General features: G+C 36.2%; 1 protein-coding gene across 4 annotated transcripts in view; it reads left to right on the top strand.

The window, feature by feature from the left end:
- The window catches only part of LRCH2 (leucine rich repeats and calponin homology domain containing 2), a 102458-nt gene that overhangs the window by 51079 nt on the left and 31340 nt on the right, over positions 1-20039 (top strand). For 2 of the 4 annotated variants that reach the window (XM_004590209.4, XM_004590208.2), the window contains exons 6-12: positions 564-697; positions 4561-4648; positions 4941-5052; positions 5240-5337; positions 5434-5492; positions 7875-7982; positions 15875-15940. In XM_004590209.4, coding sequence (XP_004590266.2) covers positions 564-697; positions 4561-4648; positions 4941-5052; positions 5240-5337; positions 5434-5492; positions 7875-7982; positions 15875-15940 — 665 coding nt within the window. The remainder of the gene's footprint in view (positions 1-563; positions 698-4560; positions 4649-4940; positions 5053-5239; positions 5338-5433; positions 5493-7874; positions 7983-15874; positions 15941-20039) is intronic. The other 2 variants (XM_058658967.1, XM_058658966.1) reach the window with 1 other exon arrangement.

Here is a 20039-nt window from a genome sequence, read left to right as displayed (position 1 = left end):
TTGATTATTTTTGCATGTGTAGTAAGTTTATATGAGCCAAGAAATAAAACATTTTCATTACAATTTTTAAGAAATATTTATTTGATGTCATTCATATGTGATCAACCTTTTTTAAGGTAAATTTTATATTAGACTTCTTTCAGTGCTTACATCCGATATCTCAGTACTGATGAGATTTAAGAATTACATGAATTAGTTTAGTTCTTACCACTCCAAAAACTACATTTGTGTTTCTTTTCAGTTTTTGTGACAAAGGCAGCTTTTATGAGTTATAAATTTTGTATTGTTTGTTGATTGATATATTTTGCTTTTAATAGGAAAATTGTGTTGCAGTGTAGTTAAATTAACATATATTTCCTAACAAAAACAGAGAGGACAACAGAATTTTAGTTAATGTCAATGTTGTTAGATTTTTCCACATAGTGTCAGAAATACAAATTATTGAAAAACAGCATTCATGGTTTTGATATCTAAACATAATTTGAGGTTGTGAAAGTGTGTAAGCAAATGAATAGATGTCATTTATGTTTGGAATCATAATTAAATTACTTCCTTCTTGACAGATATGTTTAAAGGGTAAAGTACACATATTTAAGTACTTAAATATCCAAGCATGTTGCAGAATGGATAAGAAGCCAGATTCTCTGGATCTTCCATCTTTAAGTAAAAGAATGCCCTCCCAGCCTCTCACAGACAGGTAATATAATATTCCTGCAGTCTCATTATGTGATAGTTTTCTTTACCTTTTCTAAAACAAAGTTTCAGAATTCACTTATTTATTTTAAGAGGGTAGGTAGAGAGCTCATCTGCGTGATTCGTTTTGCAAATATGCACAGCAGCTGAAACTGAGCCTGGAAGAAAGGGGATTGGAGCTCAATCTGCGCTCCCCTGTGTGGAACCTGGGCTCCTCTAGGCTATGTCTGTGTATTAGCAGGAAACTGGAACCAGAAGTAAAGCTGGGACTCCAACCCAGGCACTTCAATATGGGATGCAGGCATTCTATGCAGTGACTTGAGATCTGTGCTAAACCTGCCATTGTTTTCTTGTTTGGTGAAAGATGTTTATTCATCTTGAGTTTACCAAGTACACTGAGCTATTTTGATCCAACTTGAAAATCAACTATGAGCTGAAGCTAATTGTCACTATTATAGAATGAATTTCAGGAATACTAGAATAAATTAGAGATCTCAGAAATAGTTATTGAGGTTTTCGTAGTAAAAAGGTGAATGCTTGACATTGTAGTGTGGAAACATTAAATTCTCAGGGTTGGTAACTGTTAATTTACTTTTGTAATCACTGTCACAATACAATTTTATTAATGAGTAGAATTTGAGTTTGGTGAAAGGTTAGGACATTTTGGAGGGAGGTACCTTTTTTCTTTTTGTCATATTCTTTATTTCTGGATCAAAGACAGGTAGTGTTCTTAATGATTTTAATGTTTTCTTCATGAGATTTTGAAGTGATAGGTTTGGTATTCTGTTTTTAACTCATCATTTCAAGATGTAAATTGTTATGGTAGATCTCTTGAAATCAGCAGTATGGAAAATAACTTAGAATGGGATTGAGGCTACTGCCTAAAATATTTAATGGTCTCATTGCATGCATGATAAGATTTAGATTGCTTGACATGGCAGTACAGTTAAGTACTGGTGTTAACTACATAAATCCTTGAAATCCTATGTCGGATTTTTCCAAAATATTTTATTTGCCTAAGAAATTTGCACAGTCAAATGTTATATTTAGTTACTGAAGACCATTTTGTTTAATATGAATAGTAATAGACCAAATAATCCTATCTTATGAGATTAAAATTAATACATATTCTAATCTGTGAGCTTACTTTATTATTAGCATTCACTGTTTAATTATATATTTTTCAAATGCCAGTTGAATATCTACTAGTAGATTCACGGTATATTTTCTTGAGAGTCAGACATGTTGGTCCCATCCTCATGGAGCTCACAGTGTAGTGGAACAGGAGTCAGTGAATAAAGTAAAAAAAGAATGTAAACATGCACACATACACGTGCACGTGTGTAGACACACAAACACATTCCCTTTGTCTACTGCTGCTACATCAGAATGGCGGAGATTAGATAATAAGTAGACAGTGGAAGTTTGTGAGAGCATTTAAAAAAATGTATGGAAAATGGAATCAGAGATAAGTTTAGGAAGCAGGACTCTGAGCTGGTGGCATTCCCCATCAGAGTACCTGACTTTGATATTTGATTCCAGCTTCCTGCTTAATGCACCCTCTGGGAGGTAGCAGCAGTGATGCAAATAATTGGATTCCTGCTACTCACATGCAAAATTTGGACTGAGTTTCTGGCTCCTGATTTTGGCCCCAAGCCTAGTCCTTGTGATTGTGGGCATTTGGGGAGTGGAACAGTGGATGAAAGCTCTCCATGTCTGTTTCTCACATAAATGCATAAAATATGTTTTGAAAACAGGCGAAGTTTCTTTTAAAGCAAACCTAAATCAATGTATAAATTTTCACAGATCTCAGCCTCTTCCATGTATTCACTCTACTAGCCATCATCTGCAAATTTATTTTCTTTAGTAGCTGTGAATTCCTACCCGCTATCTTCTCTCTTTGCTCCTCTTTACCAAAATTCATCCTTCTTCAGCCTGTTGTACTTTTTCTCTCATTGAAGAACTGGCTTTTCTTCTTTCAAGACAGGACTTAAAGCTTCAGCTTTCAAAAATAGTATTCTCTTACCAATTTCCTAAATAACATTCTGCTCTGCTTGAAGATTTATATAGTCACGGATTCATGATGTGCATACATTGTGAAAGCCACATCGTTAAGCAAAATTTTTATTCTCTGAACAGCATACAGGATACCTACATTAACTAAGATAGTTATGCTTCAAGGCAGCATAAACTTACGGTATCAACATTGTACATCTGTCATGTAACTGACCAAAACATAATATGGTATATAAGGACACTTGTATATATCACTCAACTTACAACAAGTTTACATCCTAATCAACTCAACATAAATTTGAGAGTGTTAAGTTGGGCTAGGCAGATGGCTTGGTACTTGGACAGACTTGGGATGCCTGGATCCTATAAAGGGGTGCCTGGATTGAAATCCTAGCTCTGCTTCTGATTCTAGCTTTCTGCTAATGTATACTCTGGAAGACAGCAGATAATAGCACAAGTGGTTGGGGGGGGGAGGTTCTGTCACCCACACAGGTGACTCAGATTGAGTTTCCAACTCCTATCCTTGCCTTGGCCCAGCTCCAGTTACTGCAGGCATAGGAGGAATAAATCGGCAGATAAAAGATTCCTCTCTCTCTCTCACTCTTCTTTTTCTCTCTCTTCCTCTACACCTTACATTAGTGCTCTCTTTCTCTTCTGTTGTCTTTCAAGTGGAAAATCTTACAAGAGACTTGAAAATGCATTTAATATATCTAACCTACTAAACATAGTAGCTTAGCATCACACTACACTGCACAATATCAGTTGTTTACCCTCATAATAACATGGCGAATTGGGAGCCATGGCTTGCTGTCATTGTCTAATATCAAAAGAGACTATATAACTGTATATAACTGCAACAAAAGGATCAAACTTCAAAATTGGAACTATGTTCTACTGAGCGCATATTGCCTTCACACCATTGTAGCAACAAAAAATTTTCTATCGGGCCTGGCGGCGTAGCCTAGTGGCTAAAGTCCTCGCCTTGAACGCGCCAGGATCCCATATGGGCGCCGGTTCTAATCCCGGCAGCTCCACTTCCCATCCAGCTCCCTGCTTGTGGCCTGGGAAAGCAGTTGAGGACGACCCAAGGATTTGGGACCCTGCACCCGCGTGGGAGACCTGGAAGAGGTTCCTGGTTCCCAGCTTCGGATCGGCGCATACTGGCCCGTTGTGGCTCACTTGGGGAGTGAATCATCGGACGGAAGATCTTCCTCTCTGTTTCTCCTCCTCTCTGTATATCTGATTTTGTAATAAAAATAAATCTTCAAAAAAAATTTTCTATCTGTTAGTGCACTCCTCCATTGGCCACAACTGCCAGAGCTTGCCATCCTGAAGCTGGGAGCCAGGTGCTTCTTCAGAGTTTCCCACATGGGTGTAGGATCCCAAGGACTTGTACCACTGCTTTCCCAGATCATAAGCAGGGAATTGTTACTGAAGTAGAGCAGCCCAGACTTGAACCAACACCCATATGGCATGCCAGCACCACACGTGGAAGATTAGCACCCTACACCACCAAACCCAGGCCTATGTAGTCTTGATTTTAACTCCAAAAACTACTCATTAACCCATCTGACTCCTTATACAAATAAGGAATATTTTTAAGAGCTAATGAGGAAGATTTGTATAAATTATATTAAATTTTTTTTCAAAGGCTGGTGATGAAATTTGCAGAACCAAGATGAAAATATGTCTATAGTAAGGTTATTTTCTAGCTGATATTTTCTTCCTTTTATTCTTAAGGATCTCAAATATTCTTAGATTTCTTTTGTATTTGTAGAAATTCTAAATTAAGTGTGTATGATCTGTTTAAGAAGATAAACCTAACTGCTCTTAGGATTTCTGTTTCTATAGTATGGAAGATTTTTATCCAAATAAAAATCATGGTCCAGACTCTGGAATTGGAAGTGATAATGGAGAGAAACGGTTATCTACAACAGAGGTGAGTATTTTCTCTATTACTGATGTATTTTATAATTTCAATAGAGCTTGAGATAGATAATTGAACACAGTTGACATTTTATTTTACATGAAATATCACCATTATAATTTTTTACTTCAAATAAAAAACAGCATCTCAATTAAAAAAAACCAGAACATTTAGTATTAATATTTGGTTTGAAAACAGGAGATGTAAAGCAGATCATTTATAATTAATGTCTGAAATTAAATCACCATAATCTTTATCATATGTTTATAATGCCTGGTTTGTACTTTTTGCTCATTTGTTCCAGCCATCAGATGATGATACAATCAGCCTTCACTCTCAAGTCTCAGAATCAAATAGAGAACAGGTATCAAGAAATGATAGTCACACAGTAGGAAGTAAACCAGATTGTCCAAAAGGTAATTTATATGGTGTCTGTAATTTGTATTTTATGTGCATGGTCCTTGTTATAATGGGCTTTGAACATTTGGCAGTGTCTTGTCAAATTTATATGGTGAAAACACACTTCTATTCTGAGCACTATATAGTGCCAGAGTATACCATTTTACTATTTATATGTTCTAATAAATGTTAATCTATACTTAGACCAGGAGGTATATGATTTTATTGAGCCCAGCATGGAAGATGTTGCAGTTCTTGAAAAAGGAGATGCATGTACCGGAGCATTTACTTCTTTCCTTACGGTAAAGAAACCCTGTAACTGGAATTTTAAGCATATTTTCCTTGATGTTATAAAAGTTGACTGTGGAACTTAAAATTACAACTTTCTTTTATATAAGGGAAAAGAAAAATGTTCTGAAAAATCTCAGAAAAACGACGAATTAGGAGATGAAAAAAGGTAAATACCTACAAATTTTCAAATTGAAATGTTAATAAGTATTTGAACTATTTTAGATATTTCTACTTGAAAAAATGTAATTTCTGCACATTTATCTGTTTGTGAGTCACTCACCTTTTTATATTCCTTAATAAAATTCGAAATTGTAGAATGTATTTGAGATGAGTATAGGATATACACTGTCATTTCCCACGGAAGCATAATAATCATGTCTCCTTTTATCATTGCTGAGGAGGACCGTTCCTTCACATATTTTACTTCATTTGAGCAATTTTTAACAACCGTTTACAATAGATAGTATCGATGCCCTTTAACAGTCAGGAATCTGAGATCTGGAGTTTCAGACAATTGAGTTCCAGCTACTTGAATCTAACACTGTTTCAGTCTGTTAGCCTGGCTATGGCTTTTTAAGGTATTTGCCTGTATATTTTATTAAAATAGTTTACTCTTACTCTTTTCCATTCTATTCATCTTAATGGTATGATGGAATATGACCTGCCACATCTTTTAAGTCTCTCTTCCACATTGCTTCCTCGCACCCAGTAAGAAGGAAGGAATATTCACTGAATACTCACCATGTACCGGAACACTGCTGTGTGCTTTCTCATGTGTCCCATTTCAACGCAAAATTTCTGGAAAGTAGCTATTAACTCATGTTCCCAGTTGTGAAAGGTGAAGTTCACGGACAAGTTGGACAGCTAAAATCACCTAGCAAGTGCCCACTACTACTTAGGCTATCAATCTAGTTTTACCTATCCCCAAGCATTTGGTCTAGTTTTGCGTGTTGTGCGTCCTCTAAACGAATTTATTGGAGCCTTTTTGTTTAAAGATTTATGAATTAATTTTAAGAGAGTTAGAGAGGAAGACGGAGTGAATGAGAAGCAGATCTTCCTCCAGTGCTTCACACCCCAGATGGCTGCAGTGGTCAGGATTGGGCCAGGCCAAAGCCAGGAGTTTCATTCACATCTCCCACATGGACAACTTGGGCCATCTTCCTCTGCTCCTTGTCACTTTCCCAGACCATTAGCAGAGAGCTGGATTGGAAGTAGAACAGGTGGGACCAGAAGCAGGGCTCTTACGGGATGCCTGCTTTGATGGCAGTGGTTTTATCTACTATCCCACAACACTTCCCTCCATTGTAAACTTTTTAAGCAGTTGCTAATTGAACATCTCTGAGATCATGTAAGGGATTATATTACTTTATGTTGTGATGGCTAGATTTCATTCTTATTCTCTCTCATTCATAATGAGGACATTTGTGTAAATTTCAGGGTCACAAGAGTATGTAATATATGATAACTATACAAAGACTCATGGTTTTTTTTTTAATGAAAATCCTTAGGGATTAAAAAATAGTTTGATATTTTAAAACTTCCTTGTTCTTTTAGAGTGAAAAAAGAGATGTCTTTTAATTACCAACTTCTTGTAAACTTAAGCCTGTTTTGCATTTTTCTTTATCCATGTTACATAGAGTATGTTAGCAGGAAGTTAGATCAAAAGTAGAGCAGGTTCAGTCTGTGCCTACGCTGGTTCAAGTCCCAGCTGTTACAATCCAGCTCCCTTTTAATGGCCTGCGAAAGGCAGCAGAACATACCCAAGTTTTTGGAACCCTGTACCGATTTGATAGACTCACATGAAGCTTTATAATGGTTTTAGCCTGGACTCACTCTGGCCATTGTAGCCATCCAAGAGCTCTCTCTCTCTCTGTGTAACTCTGGCTTTCAAACAAATACATTTTTTAAAGAAACAATGCTATGATTTGTGTAAATGTTAAAAATTATTTAAATGCTTAAAAAATAGAATTCTGGGGTCCAGCTCTGTAGGCTAGTGGATAAAGTCCTCACCTTGCACACACTGGGATCCCATATGGGTGCCGGTTCATGTCCTGGCAGACCCTCTTCCCATCCAGCTCCCTGCTGTGGCCTGGGAAAACAGTCCAGGATGGCCCAAAGCCTTGGGACCCTGCACTTGCATGGGAGACTCAGAGGAAGCTCAGCTCCTGGCTTCGGATCGGTGCAGCTCCAGCCATTGTGGCCACTTGCTGAGTGCATCAGCAGATGGAAGCTCTTCCTCTCTGTCTCTCCTCCTCTCTGTGTATTTGTTTTTCCAGTAAAATAAGTAAATCATTAAAAAATAGAATAAAATTCTTATAAAAAATAATAAAATATAGCCAGAATGCCTCATTTCATTTAATATACTTAATGCTCAGAGCCTACATATGTTTTCCTTAAATATTCCTTATTTGTCACTTCAGTGTTTTAGATACAAGAATGAAAGGATTCTAATTTTCACATGATATTAAAGTGGCATGTATTTCTATACACTGGCTTCAATTACAGTCTGTCTTGTATTCCGAATAACCGTGTTTCTGTCACCTTTCAGGCTTGAGAAAGAACAGTTACTTGCAGAGGAAGAGGATGATGATTTAAAGGAAGTAGCTGATTTGAGGAAAATAGCTGCTCAGTTATTGAAGCAAGAACAGAAGAACAGGTACTCTTTTCAATAATGATTGTTTTATGATCATTAAATCCAGTTATTTAAAAATTAACAAATAGAGTATATGAAGTTGTGAATAAGCAGTAGTACCTTCTTAGCATCTATTTCAAGGTACTAACTACTAAACAAACCTTGGAAATGACCACCAGGGAAATATACAGTGGCATATCCAACTGCCAAACTATTCATGTGGTCACTATCTTTAATATTACTTTGGTATTTCATTTTATTCAAACATGCTATAATTGATTTCCTTAATGATAAATCATTTTTGCCTACAGTGACATTATTTGTATTATAAGCATTTAATTCTATTTGGTATCTTACTTGTATAGTACACTTTTTTTTTCTAAACTAAGATTCCAAATTACTTAGAATGTGTAAAAATGCCTTTCACTGAGTTAATTATATAATACTGCTAGAATTAGTGTGTTTACTTGAGGTTTACAGGTTCACTTTGGTCTGTTTCATGATCAGCAGTTATTATTCTTTCTGGTTGGTCTTTCTCCAAAGGTATGTAATATAAAATAAACGTAAGTGTAGCTTTTTAATAATTTATTTATTTGAGTGGGAGAGAGAACAAAAGAGAAGAAGATTCACCTTCTGGTTCATTCCATATTCTGCAATGGCCAGGACAGGGCTGGGGCCAGATCCAGGAAATGGAAATTCTATCTTGGTCTTCCATGTAGGTGGAACAAACCCAGCTTCTTGAACCATCACCTGTTTCCCAGGGTGCACATTAGCAGGAAGCTAGGTTCAGGAGTGGAACTGAGCATCAAACCTAAGTACTCCTGTGTGGGATATGAGTGTCCTAAAGGACATCTTAACTGCTAGGCCAAGCGCTTAACCTTGTGAGCCTATTTTCAATACAGTAAATGTTGCATGTACTACTGAGAGTCAGCTATTATTGCCAATCTTTGTGTACTGAGAATGCTATGTTTATAGTTTGGACATCATAAAGATGTGAGGTGTCTGTTTTCAAGAATTAAGAGAATCCTAATCTATTCAAGACTTTATCTAATAAGTATTTTATAACATTTATTGAAAACAATAAATATGCATAGATAATATGACCATATTTTGGGAGGTTTCAAATAAAAATGCTGGAATTTATTTAAATATGACTTAAAATGACACTGAAATTTATGAGACACATTTGGATTATTTCATGGGTCACATTTTGGGGACAATCTGGATAATGGCTAATAAACCAGGTGGCCACTAAACATCTTTTTGCAGAGCTGCTGCATTTTTAGACTTCAGAAATAATTCAGTGTGAAATATTCCTTATTCAAAAGTGTTTCAGATTCGAAACTTTTTTGGGTTTTGTAATACTTGCAAAAGTGTTACTGGCAGAGCTTTTGTAATTCAAAATCTGAAATACAAAAGTTTTGGATTTGGGAGCATTTTGGATTTCTGAATTTTGAGTTAGGCTAGCTCAACCGGTACTAGAAAATATCAATAATTGTTTCTTCTCTATCACTACCAGTTAACATTTGTTGTTCTGATTTTTCCTTTGTTTTCTAATGGGCCCTTTTCAACTTGTCCGTGCATGAGGCTGTGCATCTTTTTCAATCCAATATAATATACATGTTGATAGTTTCTGTGGTTTAAAGTGGTTTGATGAAACAATCAACATCTGCTCTGTGGAGCTTAAAAAATAGTTGTTTCAAAATTTATCCTCTACCTATCAGGTAAAAAAAAAATTGTGTGAATTATCATAGGAAAAGAATGTTTACTATTCTTCAGAATACATACCAATATCTTTCTTGTAGTATTAAGAATAGTGTTGAGTACACAATTATAGATTTTAACATTATAATATATAGTATTTCTATATGTGTGATTTCTACTCTTTGTTTTGATTTTGTTATCCTGTGACATAAATTAGTCTTCCTAGCCTACCTACAACATTGACAGAAGAGTTAGCTTTTACAGATTTATTTTGTGATTATTTTGCAATCAGTGAAAATTGGCACCTAACACTGGGCTTTGTACATAGTACTCACTAATTCTATAATTGATCAACTGATTGTTTAACATTAAACCAACAAATTGAGAGCGTTAGGAACAACTGACTTAGCTAAAAATTGTCTCCTTCAATAGCTTGTTGTTCTTCAAGATGTGTGCAAAAGTAGTATTTGCTGTTCATCCTTTTTGCGTGTTGTTGTACATGAATGTAATGACTTTTTAGATTAAGATATAGTAATGTTAATATAATAAACCTGGAAATGTATGCAATAATCGAGTCCTAAAGAACATACTTTTTAAAAAGCAATCTCTAGAGAAGTTATAGATTTCCTAATCATCTCTTTTATGGCTGAATTTAAACTGTATTTTATACATTTTTAAATGCTGAATTTAATTTTTCCACTAAATTACCTTTTTCATTCTTTTAAAACATATTGCTATTGCTTTCATTTTCTTAGATGTGGTGATTAAATTTTTTTTTTCCATCACAAAAGTTGGATTTGAATGAGACCAGAAAATGTAAGAGTAATCCTGCATAAGAATATATCCTACAGGGAATTTATATTATCTATATCTTCTCTGATTGGAAATTTTCCTTTTTTACAGTATATTATCTATCTCCACTTTATTACTGATGGATCTGAAATGGTATTTAAATTCTCAGTGCAGGAGTTCTAATATTTAGGTTGAAACACAATCATTATAATTTTTTGCTTGTTTATTGTTAGTACAGATAAAAAATAATTTGTCTGGATAATAATTATCCAAATATATGAGAAAATCTCACCAAAGACTTCTACTTTAAATCTACATTATTAAGTGTTTTTTAGCTTGCTATTCATTGAAATAAGCAAATGCATTGTTAGCTGTCAGCTAGAAAAAGCTACATATGTATTCAAAGACTAAAGATAATTTGAAAATTGCTTTCACTGATTTCAGTGATTATTTTCTCATGATGGTTTTGTCACTTGTTTAGTTCATATTATTTCCCAAAAACAGGTTTTGTTATTTAAGAAAATGCTTAGATAAAACTATTCTAAAAAAGAATAGCACATTTCACAGAATTGATAATCAAAAAAGTGGGAAAACACATCAGAAAATAAACAATCAAGTATATATCTGATAACACTTCAGAGGCTGCAGTCTGATTATTTTGAAAATTACCCACTCTTTGTCTAGTTGGGATGCATATATTTACCTATATGGACTGAAAGGTTGTTCTTGGACTTACAAAGATGAATCTTTAGTTTCTCAGTTGCATTCATTTTGTTGTAAAAGGCCGGATCTCAGGATTTTTTTTTAATGACTGAGTAGTATTCCCTATTGTATATATACTATATTTTCTTTATCAAGTCATCTGTTGATAGGTATTTGGGTTGATTCTCTATCTTGGGTAATACGAGATGAAATGTAATAAACATTGATATATAAATAACTAAAAATCACTATGTTTAGTGAAAATATGCCAGTCCTCAAATGAGAAATAAAAAATGTTTCCTCTGATCTATGTCAAATAATACACAAACTACAAAAAAAAATGTAACCTATGTGAATGAGATTGGCATCTTTAAATATAAATTATTGTTTACAGCTTTGGTCTATATCCTTGAAGAATCATAGGCTTTTTTTCTACTTGCTGTATATTAAAGTTTTTACCTAATGGAATGTTAAGACTGATTGCAAAGTGACATGAAATTATGCCATTGTAAAAATGAAAAAGAAAGGAGAAGGGTACATGGGGATTGGGACTGGGGACAGGAGGGAGGGTGGGGTGAGAAGTATCACTATGCTCCTAAACCTGAATTGTGAAATATGTGAAATTTATTCACAATATATAAATAAAATAAGCTGCTATGGAAAAGCAAGCAAAATTAGTTTTTGTACATCCCCTAGCAATATACTGAATTATTTTTTCTACTTGTGTCTAATTCTGTTGAGGTTCTTTGTAGTTGATGTTTTAACTGTTTTAAAATGGTGATCAACAAGTCCTAGTTGTACCTTTGCTGGATTTGGGAAATTAAATAAAGACCCAACTATAGTTTTTTAAAAAGCAGTATCTTGGGCCCGGCGGCGTGGCCTAGCGGCTAAAGTCCTCTCCTTGAAAGCCCCGGGATCCCATATGGGCGCCGGTTCTGGTCCCGGCAGCTCCACTTCCCATCCAGCTCCCTGCTTGTGGCCTGGGAGGGCAGTCGAGGACGGCCCAATGCATTGGGACGCTGCACCTGCGTGGGAGACCCGGAGGAGGTTCCGGGTTCCTGGCTTTGGATCGGCGCAGCATCGGCCCGTTGCAGCTCACTTTGGGAGTGAATCATCGGACGGAAGATCTTCCTCTCTGTCTCTCCTCCTCTGTGTATATCTGGCTGTAATAAAATGAATAAATCTTTAAAAAAAAAAGCAGTACTTAGTTTTGCCAGATGATAAAATTCTAGAAAATTTCTGTTAAGCTTTGTGGTTATATATGATACAGCTAGAGCAAAACAGAATTATGGAAATCAGCTAATGTTAGTTAAAAATCAAAGAAGCAGACTTAGATTTGAAGAAAGTTATTTTTTTAGTTTGGAATTATAAGTATTATATACATTACTCGTTTCATGTGATTTTCATCTATCATAAGAATACTGGCATCTTTATGGGCTCCAGTGGGAGTCCCGGTTGCTCCAATTCCCATCCAGTTCGCTGTTACTGTGCTTGGGAAAGCAACAGAAGATGGCCTAAGTGATTGAGCCCCTGTACCCATGAGGGAGTCCCAGAGGAAGCACTAGGTTTCTGGCTTCAGCTTGCCTCAGCTCAGGGCCCAGGACTGGAAACCATCTGGAGAGAACTGGCACATTTTGGATTCTTTCAACCTCATTTTCTCTCTCTCTCTCTCTCTCTGTCTCTGTCTCTCTCTCTCTCTCTCTCTCTCTCTCTCTCTCTCTCTGTCTCTCATTAACTCTGACTTTCAAATAAATACATCTTATTTTATTTTCAGGTCCAAAAGCTTCATGCTAACCTATACCATGTTTTAGTTATGTAGTTGTTTCAACTCTTGAAATCTGTCCTTCCTTTCTTATCTGCTCCCTTCACTAATGTCTTCTTTATTATCTCTAAAGCTGTTTTCTTATTTCTTTCATGCTTGGGTTTGGTTAATGTACATGACGTATGAATACAAATGGAGCCCTTGGAGTTCCAGATCATACCGTTACCATCGAAAGGTCCAGCAGGAAGTGGATCATTTGTGGAAACCTTAAGAACTAAAAGGAATGGGGCTGGTGTTATGGCAAAGTACATAAAGCCATTGCCTGCAATGCTGTGCATGTGTGTCGGTGCATGTCCTGGCTGCTCCACTTCTGAACCAGCTCCGATAATTGTCTGGAAAAATCAATGGAAGATAGCCCAAGATCTTGAGTGCCTGACATTCACGTTGGAGACCTGCAAGAAACTGCTGCCCCTGGTCTTTGGCCTGTCCTAGCCCTGGCCAGTTTGGGCTTCTGGGGATTGAACCAACCAGTGGAAGATCTCTCTATACAAGGGGTGCCCCGGTGCGATGGCTTAGTGGCCAGGTTCTCCCTTTGCATGCTCCCGCATCCCTCTGTGAAAAAAAAAAAAAAAGAATGAAAGGTAGAAAGGTTTAAATTATGCAGTTGTGTGGTATGTGCTTTAAAAAAAGTTTTTTAAGATTTATTTTTTGTTGTTATTGTTGGAAAGCCAGATTTATAGAGAGAAGGAGAGACAGAAAGATCTTCCATACACTGGTTAACTGCCTGGGTGGCTTCAACGGCTGAAGCTGAGCCAATCCAAAGCCAGGAGACAGGAGCTTGTTCCAAGTCTCCCACATGGGTGCAGGGTCCCAAGGCTTTGGGCCATCCTGCACTGCTTTCCCAGGCCACAAGCAGGAAGCTGGATGGGAAGGAAGTTTAACAGTTGGGACATGAACCGGCATCCATTTGGGATCCTGGCTGTATGCAAGTTGAGGATTTAACCACTGAGCCATTGTGCCTGACCTGATTCGTATAGTGTTCTACTTAAAAATAAGTACTAGTTGGTGAATAAGGGTTGGTGAATAAGGTGTTAATAATGTTGAATAGATATTTAGATAAAATGTTTATTTTAGATTTTAGCATCAGAGTATAACAAAATATTAAAATGTTTTGCAGAATTTTAGCTAAGTGAATTCTCAATTATATAAAATATTTTGTAGATAGGTAGATCTCACACCCCTTACCCACCCCACACACACATATGTATATATATATATATGCATATGTATGTATATTGCTCAATATAACCATATACACCAGCCATTACAATGCTAGTGAGTATGGGGTGGAATTGAATCAGTATTTACCTATGAAGAGCATTATTTGTCTCCCTCATCCCCTGTGATATTTCCCTCAGAACTATGCTTACTATTTAACATAAGTACTTTTCGAAAATAATTCTTACAAAATCTATTTTTGCAAATAGTCTTAGATATTTTAGTTCTCTGAATTCTTCCAAGTTTTAGGGTTTCTGACAGTTTTAGTATATGCCCACATAAAGAAAAAATAAAGGTATCCTTAATTCCATTATTATTTGGCTCAAAGCTTAGCAATTTGCCTATGATAGTTATGCTATATACTTCATTGTAACTTTCTCCTAGTGAGGTTCTACTAGACCCAAGCTGCTGGGAAACCAGAGTAATCAAAATTATTTTCTTTGTGATAATTTTGTTTCTGTAATTATCCACTTATATTTAGTTCATTGTATGCTTTCTTAGTCAATAGGTAGCTTCAATTTGAAGTTTGTGTATGAATTCTTTTGATAATTTTTATATATTTTTACTTGAAAAGCAGATTTTATATAGTGAGAAGGAGAGACAGAGAAACATCTTTCATCTGCTGGTTCACTCGCTAAATGGTCCCAATGGCTGGAGCTGAACTGATCTGAAACCAGGAAGCCATGAAGTTTTTCTGTTTCTCTCATGTGGCTACAGGGGTCCAAAGACTTGGGCCATCCTCTGCTGCCTTCCTAGGTCATAAACAAGGGGCTGGATGGGAAGTGAAACAGCCAGGACTTGAACGAGCACCGGTCTGGGATGCTGGTGCTGCAGGTGAAGGATTAGCCTGTTATGGCACCAGGCTTATCTACTTTTGACAGATTTAATTTTAAATAGAAAATTTAACTTTAAACAGAAGTCAGGTATTTTGTTCCTTTTAACACAAGCCATTAAATAAAAAAATTATTTATTTGAGAGTCAAATTTAGAGCAAGGAAATGATAGAAAAAGAGAATTGTTCCATCCATGATTTCACTTCTCACATGCCCGTAAAGGTCAGGGCTGCGTCACCCTGACCAGGAGTCTCATCTGGGTTTCCCCAGATGCCAGGGCCCAAGCACTTGGACCACCATCTGCTGCTTTTCTCATGCTATACCACTGGCCCAACAAACCTTTAAAAGTGAAAGTTAGGTTGAATTTACATATGTAATAATCATATGAAATTATAGACATTCAGTTCTTTCATTGTTTTATAATTTTTCAGTTTTCCTTGAATACACCTTAATTTATCCAGTGAAAGTTCAGGAAACTTCTATAATTAAAGGTTATTATTTGACTTTTTCAAAGTCATTATGTATTGTGGCACCATCACCATTTGCTACTCACGGAAAATCAAATCAATCAAGATGCTACCTAAGCAGTCTTGATATTTCTTTTTGTTTTCTGTCTCAACCAGTATTTAGATATGCAAAGGTAATAATAGCATATGTTTAAGATTCATCCATGCCTTCAAAAAAGACAAATGAAAGAAAGTATGCGGAAAGTCTGATTTAATGCATTTTTTAATGAACAGTGTGCTTATGAGTATCTAAATGCAATTTATTTTGGAGGCATTTTAATAATCATGCATATAACAATCTCTTATAGGCTTTTGAATTAATATACTGATTTACTTCTAGGATTCTTAATCATGCAACTTCTGTCATGAGAAACAAGCTGAAACAAAGTGTGGAATGTGAAAAAAGGTATAAATGTATCTTCTTGGTACTTATATTTAATTTTTATAATGAGACACAATCTTGTTACAGTGTTGTTTCCATAAATAGGCTTTAACTGTAAAAAGTATATTGAACAATGATATAAATAATTAACTTCAAGAGGAAATGTGTTATAGCATGAATTAAGTTTATTTCTGTAAAGTGTTCCATAGTACAGTACGATGACTAGTTTCTAGTGCATTCTGTATAACAAGAAGTAGAAGATCTGCTATCTTGCAAACACAAAGAAAAGCTAAAGAAATGGGGAGACTTGTTGCTATGTTTAACTAACTTATATACTGTATGTGTTGCAATGTTATACTATATCCTGTAAAGATATAAACATATTGCATTTAATTTTATTTTCATTGCTTTTTTAAATCTTAAGAGTTAGAGACAGACCTAGCCAGAGAGATATCTTCAAACCGTTGGGCTAGTCCCCAAATAGCTTCAACAGTTAGAATTGGCCATGTCAATGCCAGAAACCATGAATTCAATAATTTGAAAAGTTTATTTTGATATATAAAATCAAAAGTACATATTTGATATGGTTTGCTTATATCTTTTTCTTGATGATAGAGCTGTTCAATCAGTACTTATTGTATTTTTGCTACTTCCAGGATTTAAGTGTATCTTTTTCATTGATTCTGCTTATTTTTTGTTATTTCATATTTATTGATTTCAATCTCACATTATTAAATTCTTCTGTATGAGTATATGCTATAAGTCCACATATTAGAATTTCAAAGAACAATGAAATAACAGTTTCTAATTTTTACTTTTGATGGTTTGAAAATTTGGCTATGATTTGGAGTTTCTTGTAAAGGAGTGGGAGTGGAAATCAGAAGTAACCACAGTTTCCCTACTAGACCAGAACCCACTAGAAAATGTCAAAGTGAGACAGGGAATGCTAGATTGGGCTGCAGTATCCACCAGCACATGCAAGATCCCAGGTCAGGATCAAATCTGGCAGAGGGCTGCAGGGGCTCTCTTACTGGGCCACTGCTCCTACTGGTGACTGTGAGAGCTGGGACTGGATGTGAACTGACCTGGGCAGGGCTTATTACAACCATTGACCTACATGGGAGCTGGGTTTGGGGGAGGAGGGGTTAGGCCAGGCCACTGCATCTGCTGGTGCATATAAGGGCCAGAACATGTGCTGATTGGCTGGGCTTTGCTGTAGGACTCTATCTCTATCTGTATTATTGCAGACATTCCTCAGACATACCTCCTTAGTTGAGTTTTGTCTAGTTTTAAATCTGTCTTCTGAACCATAGAATATTGATGGCTCTAAAACAGGTCATTTATGTTATAACACAATGTAAATATCACCTATTAGTTGTTCAATAATTATTGACTGGCATAATGGCAGAGAGATGAAGAGAAAGATGTTCATCTGGTAGTTCATTCCCTGAGGCCTGCAACACCTGGGCCTGGTTGATCCCAAAGCTCGAAGCCAAGAACTCATTTCCAGGTCTCTCCTGGATGGCCAGGAACCAATTTCCGGAGGTAGGACCCTGATGCTTCCTAGGGTGTGCAGTATCAGGAAGCTGAAATCAGGAAATGTAGCTGAGACTGATACCAGGTAGTCTCATATGGGATGCGAGCATCTTAAGTCCCAGCAGCTGAGCCAAACACCTACCTCCTATTCTCTAACATAGAATATGCAATCTTACGTATTTCCTTAGTTTCTGCTATTACCGTCTCCCTCAGTTTATTTCACTGATACCTTAACTTTTTAGATTCCTAACATTCTCTTGAGAAAGCCTCAATTGTCCAAATCGCCAATTGTGAAATACAATCCTGACCCCCTTAAAACTATTACTTCTTCATTTCTAGTTTTCCAATAATCCAGTTATTTATTGGGAAACAAAACAAAAAATATTTCAGTATTTCCTGGCTATGATAGTAATGTAGGACCGAGCACCATGGCTTGTGTTGGAATCCTCACCTTGCGTATGCTGGGATCCCATATGGGTACTGGTTCACGTTCCATCCAGCTCCCTGCTTGTGGCCTGGGAAAGCAGTCAAGAACATCCCAAAGCCTCAGGACCCTGCACTCATGTGGGAAACCCAGAAACATCTCCTGACTCCTGGCTTTGGTTTGGCTCAGCTCTGGTGATTGCGGCCACTTGGGGAGTGAACCGGGGATGGAAGATCTTTCTGTGTCTCCCTTTCTCTGTAAATCTGACTCTCCAATAAAAATAAATAAATCTTCCAAAAAAGAGTAGTACAGCTTTTTTGATGAAAAATTGGAAAATTAAGAAAACAAAAAGTGAACAATTATCACCTGTTTTCCTGTTCTTCAATGATGCCAGGTCATTTTATTTTGCTATTTTTCTGACATTTTTTCTGTTTGTACATCAACATTTGCATCTGAAATATGTATACATAGAACATGTATGTGCAGTGCAGAATTGCATACCTTGTTGCATATATATCATTGCACTTCAGTGTATACCAGCAGTGCAAAACTTTACTTTCTAAAGGCAGATTCTTTGTCCCTGTTGTGCTCATTAGCCTGTCCCTCCTGCATATTTACCCATTTCAGAATGTCAAGAGTACCCTTCTAGTTGATGAGCTCAAAACTCTCAGTCATTTTTATCATGCAAGTTTTCTATTAACATCTCATATCTAATCCATTAAATCATGTTGGCTGTGACTTAAGTTTATTTCTGGAATTTCATCAATGTTTTAACAGCTATACTTTTACCACCCTTGTACTAGCCATCTCATAGCTGAATTATTACCACAATCTCCTAGTAGGTCTCCTTTCTGCCCTATCTGTCCATTTGTGTGTCTTACACAGAGCCTCAGACTGACATTTTGAAAATGCAAGTCAAATCATGCCATTTGTTTTCAGAATTCTCTGCTGATTTGCGCATTTCATACAGAATAAAAACTAGATGTCTTTCATTATAAGTTCCTTCATTATTTGGTTACTCTTGGCTTTTTTGCTTCTGTCTTCTTGGTGAATTCTGTTTCAGTTCTTCCTTCCCTGTTGAATGTCATCACTCTAAGGTATTTTCCTTTCCCTCTAAAATTTGAGAGTCTTCTTGGAATGATCTGTCTCTCTCCCACCCCTTTGGCTTTCTTTTCTAATGTTGCATTATCAAAATGTTCTCTTATCTAAAAGAGCATGCCTCTTCCACTTCTCTATCCCTGCTTCCCATACCCTGCTTTATTTTTCTACATAAAATGTAACAGATCAGACAGCCTGAATATATACTGTTTTATTTCTTTATTGTTTCTTATTTGTTATCAGCACCCTGCTACCATGAACATTTTATTAGATTAGGGACTCTGTTTTCTTCCATATCCCAACACTTAGCCTGATGCATGACATACACATTTGCGCTTCAATAAATATTGATTAAATTAATTTGGGAGCCTAGGTGGAAATGTTGAATGCCAGAAAGTGATATGTGTTGAGTAATACAACACAGATTAAGACACAGTCATAGCACTTAGGAAGTTAATAGTTAGTGTAGTCCTAATATAATGCCATTTTACTATGAAGCCAATATCACTTTAATAACAAAATCAAATAGAAATAACAGAAAAAGAGAACTACAGAGCGATATTGCTGATGAACATAGACGCACAGATCCTCAACAAAATACTAGCCATCAGGATCCAACAGTACACCAGGCAGATCATTCATCCAGACCAGATGGGATTTATTCCTAGCATGCAGGGATGGTTTAACAGTCACAAATTAATAACTGTTATTCACTAATCAACAAATTGAAAAATAAAAACCTTATGATCCTCTCAATAGAGGCAGAGAGGGCAGCTGATACAATCCAACAGCACTTCAGGCTGAAAACCTTAAACAAGATAGGTATACGATGAACATTTTATAGCACAGTCAAAGCAATATATGACAAACCCAATTGAGAAAAAGTGGAAATTTTTCTGCTAAGAACTGCAACTAGACAAGGATGTCCATGTTCTTTTTTTAAATATATTTTTATTTTTATTTGAAAGTCAGATATACAGATATACAGAGAGGAGGAGATCTTCCATCTGCTGATTCACTTCCCAAGTGGCTGCAACAGCCAAAGCTGAGCCAATCCTAAACCAG

The sequence above is a fragment of the Ochotona princeps genome, chromosome X (assembly GCF_030435755.1).
Source record: "Ochotona princeps isolate mOchPri1 chromosome X, mOchPri1.hap1, whole genome shotgun sequence".
NCBI classification, from domain to species: domain Eukaryota; kingdom Metazoa; phylum Chordata; class Mammalia; order Lagomorpha; family Ochotonidae; genus Ochotona; species Ochotona princeps.
The sequence above is the reverse complement of the archived record's forward strand: the minus strand, read 5'-3'. Positions and strand labels throughout refer to the sequence as shown.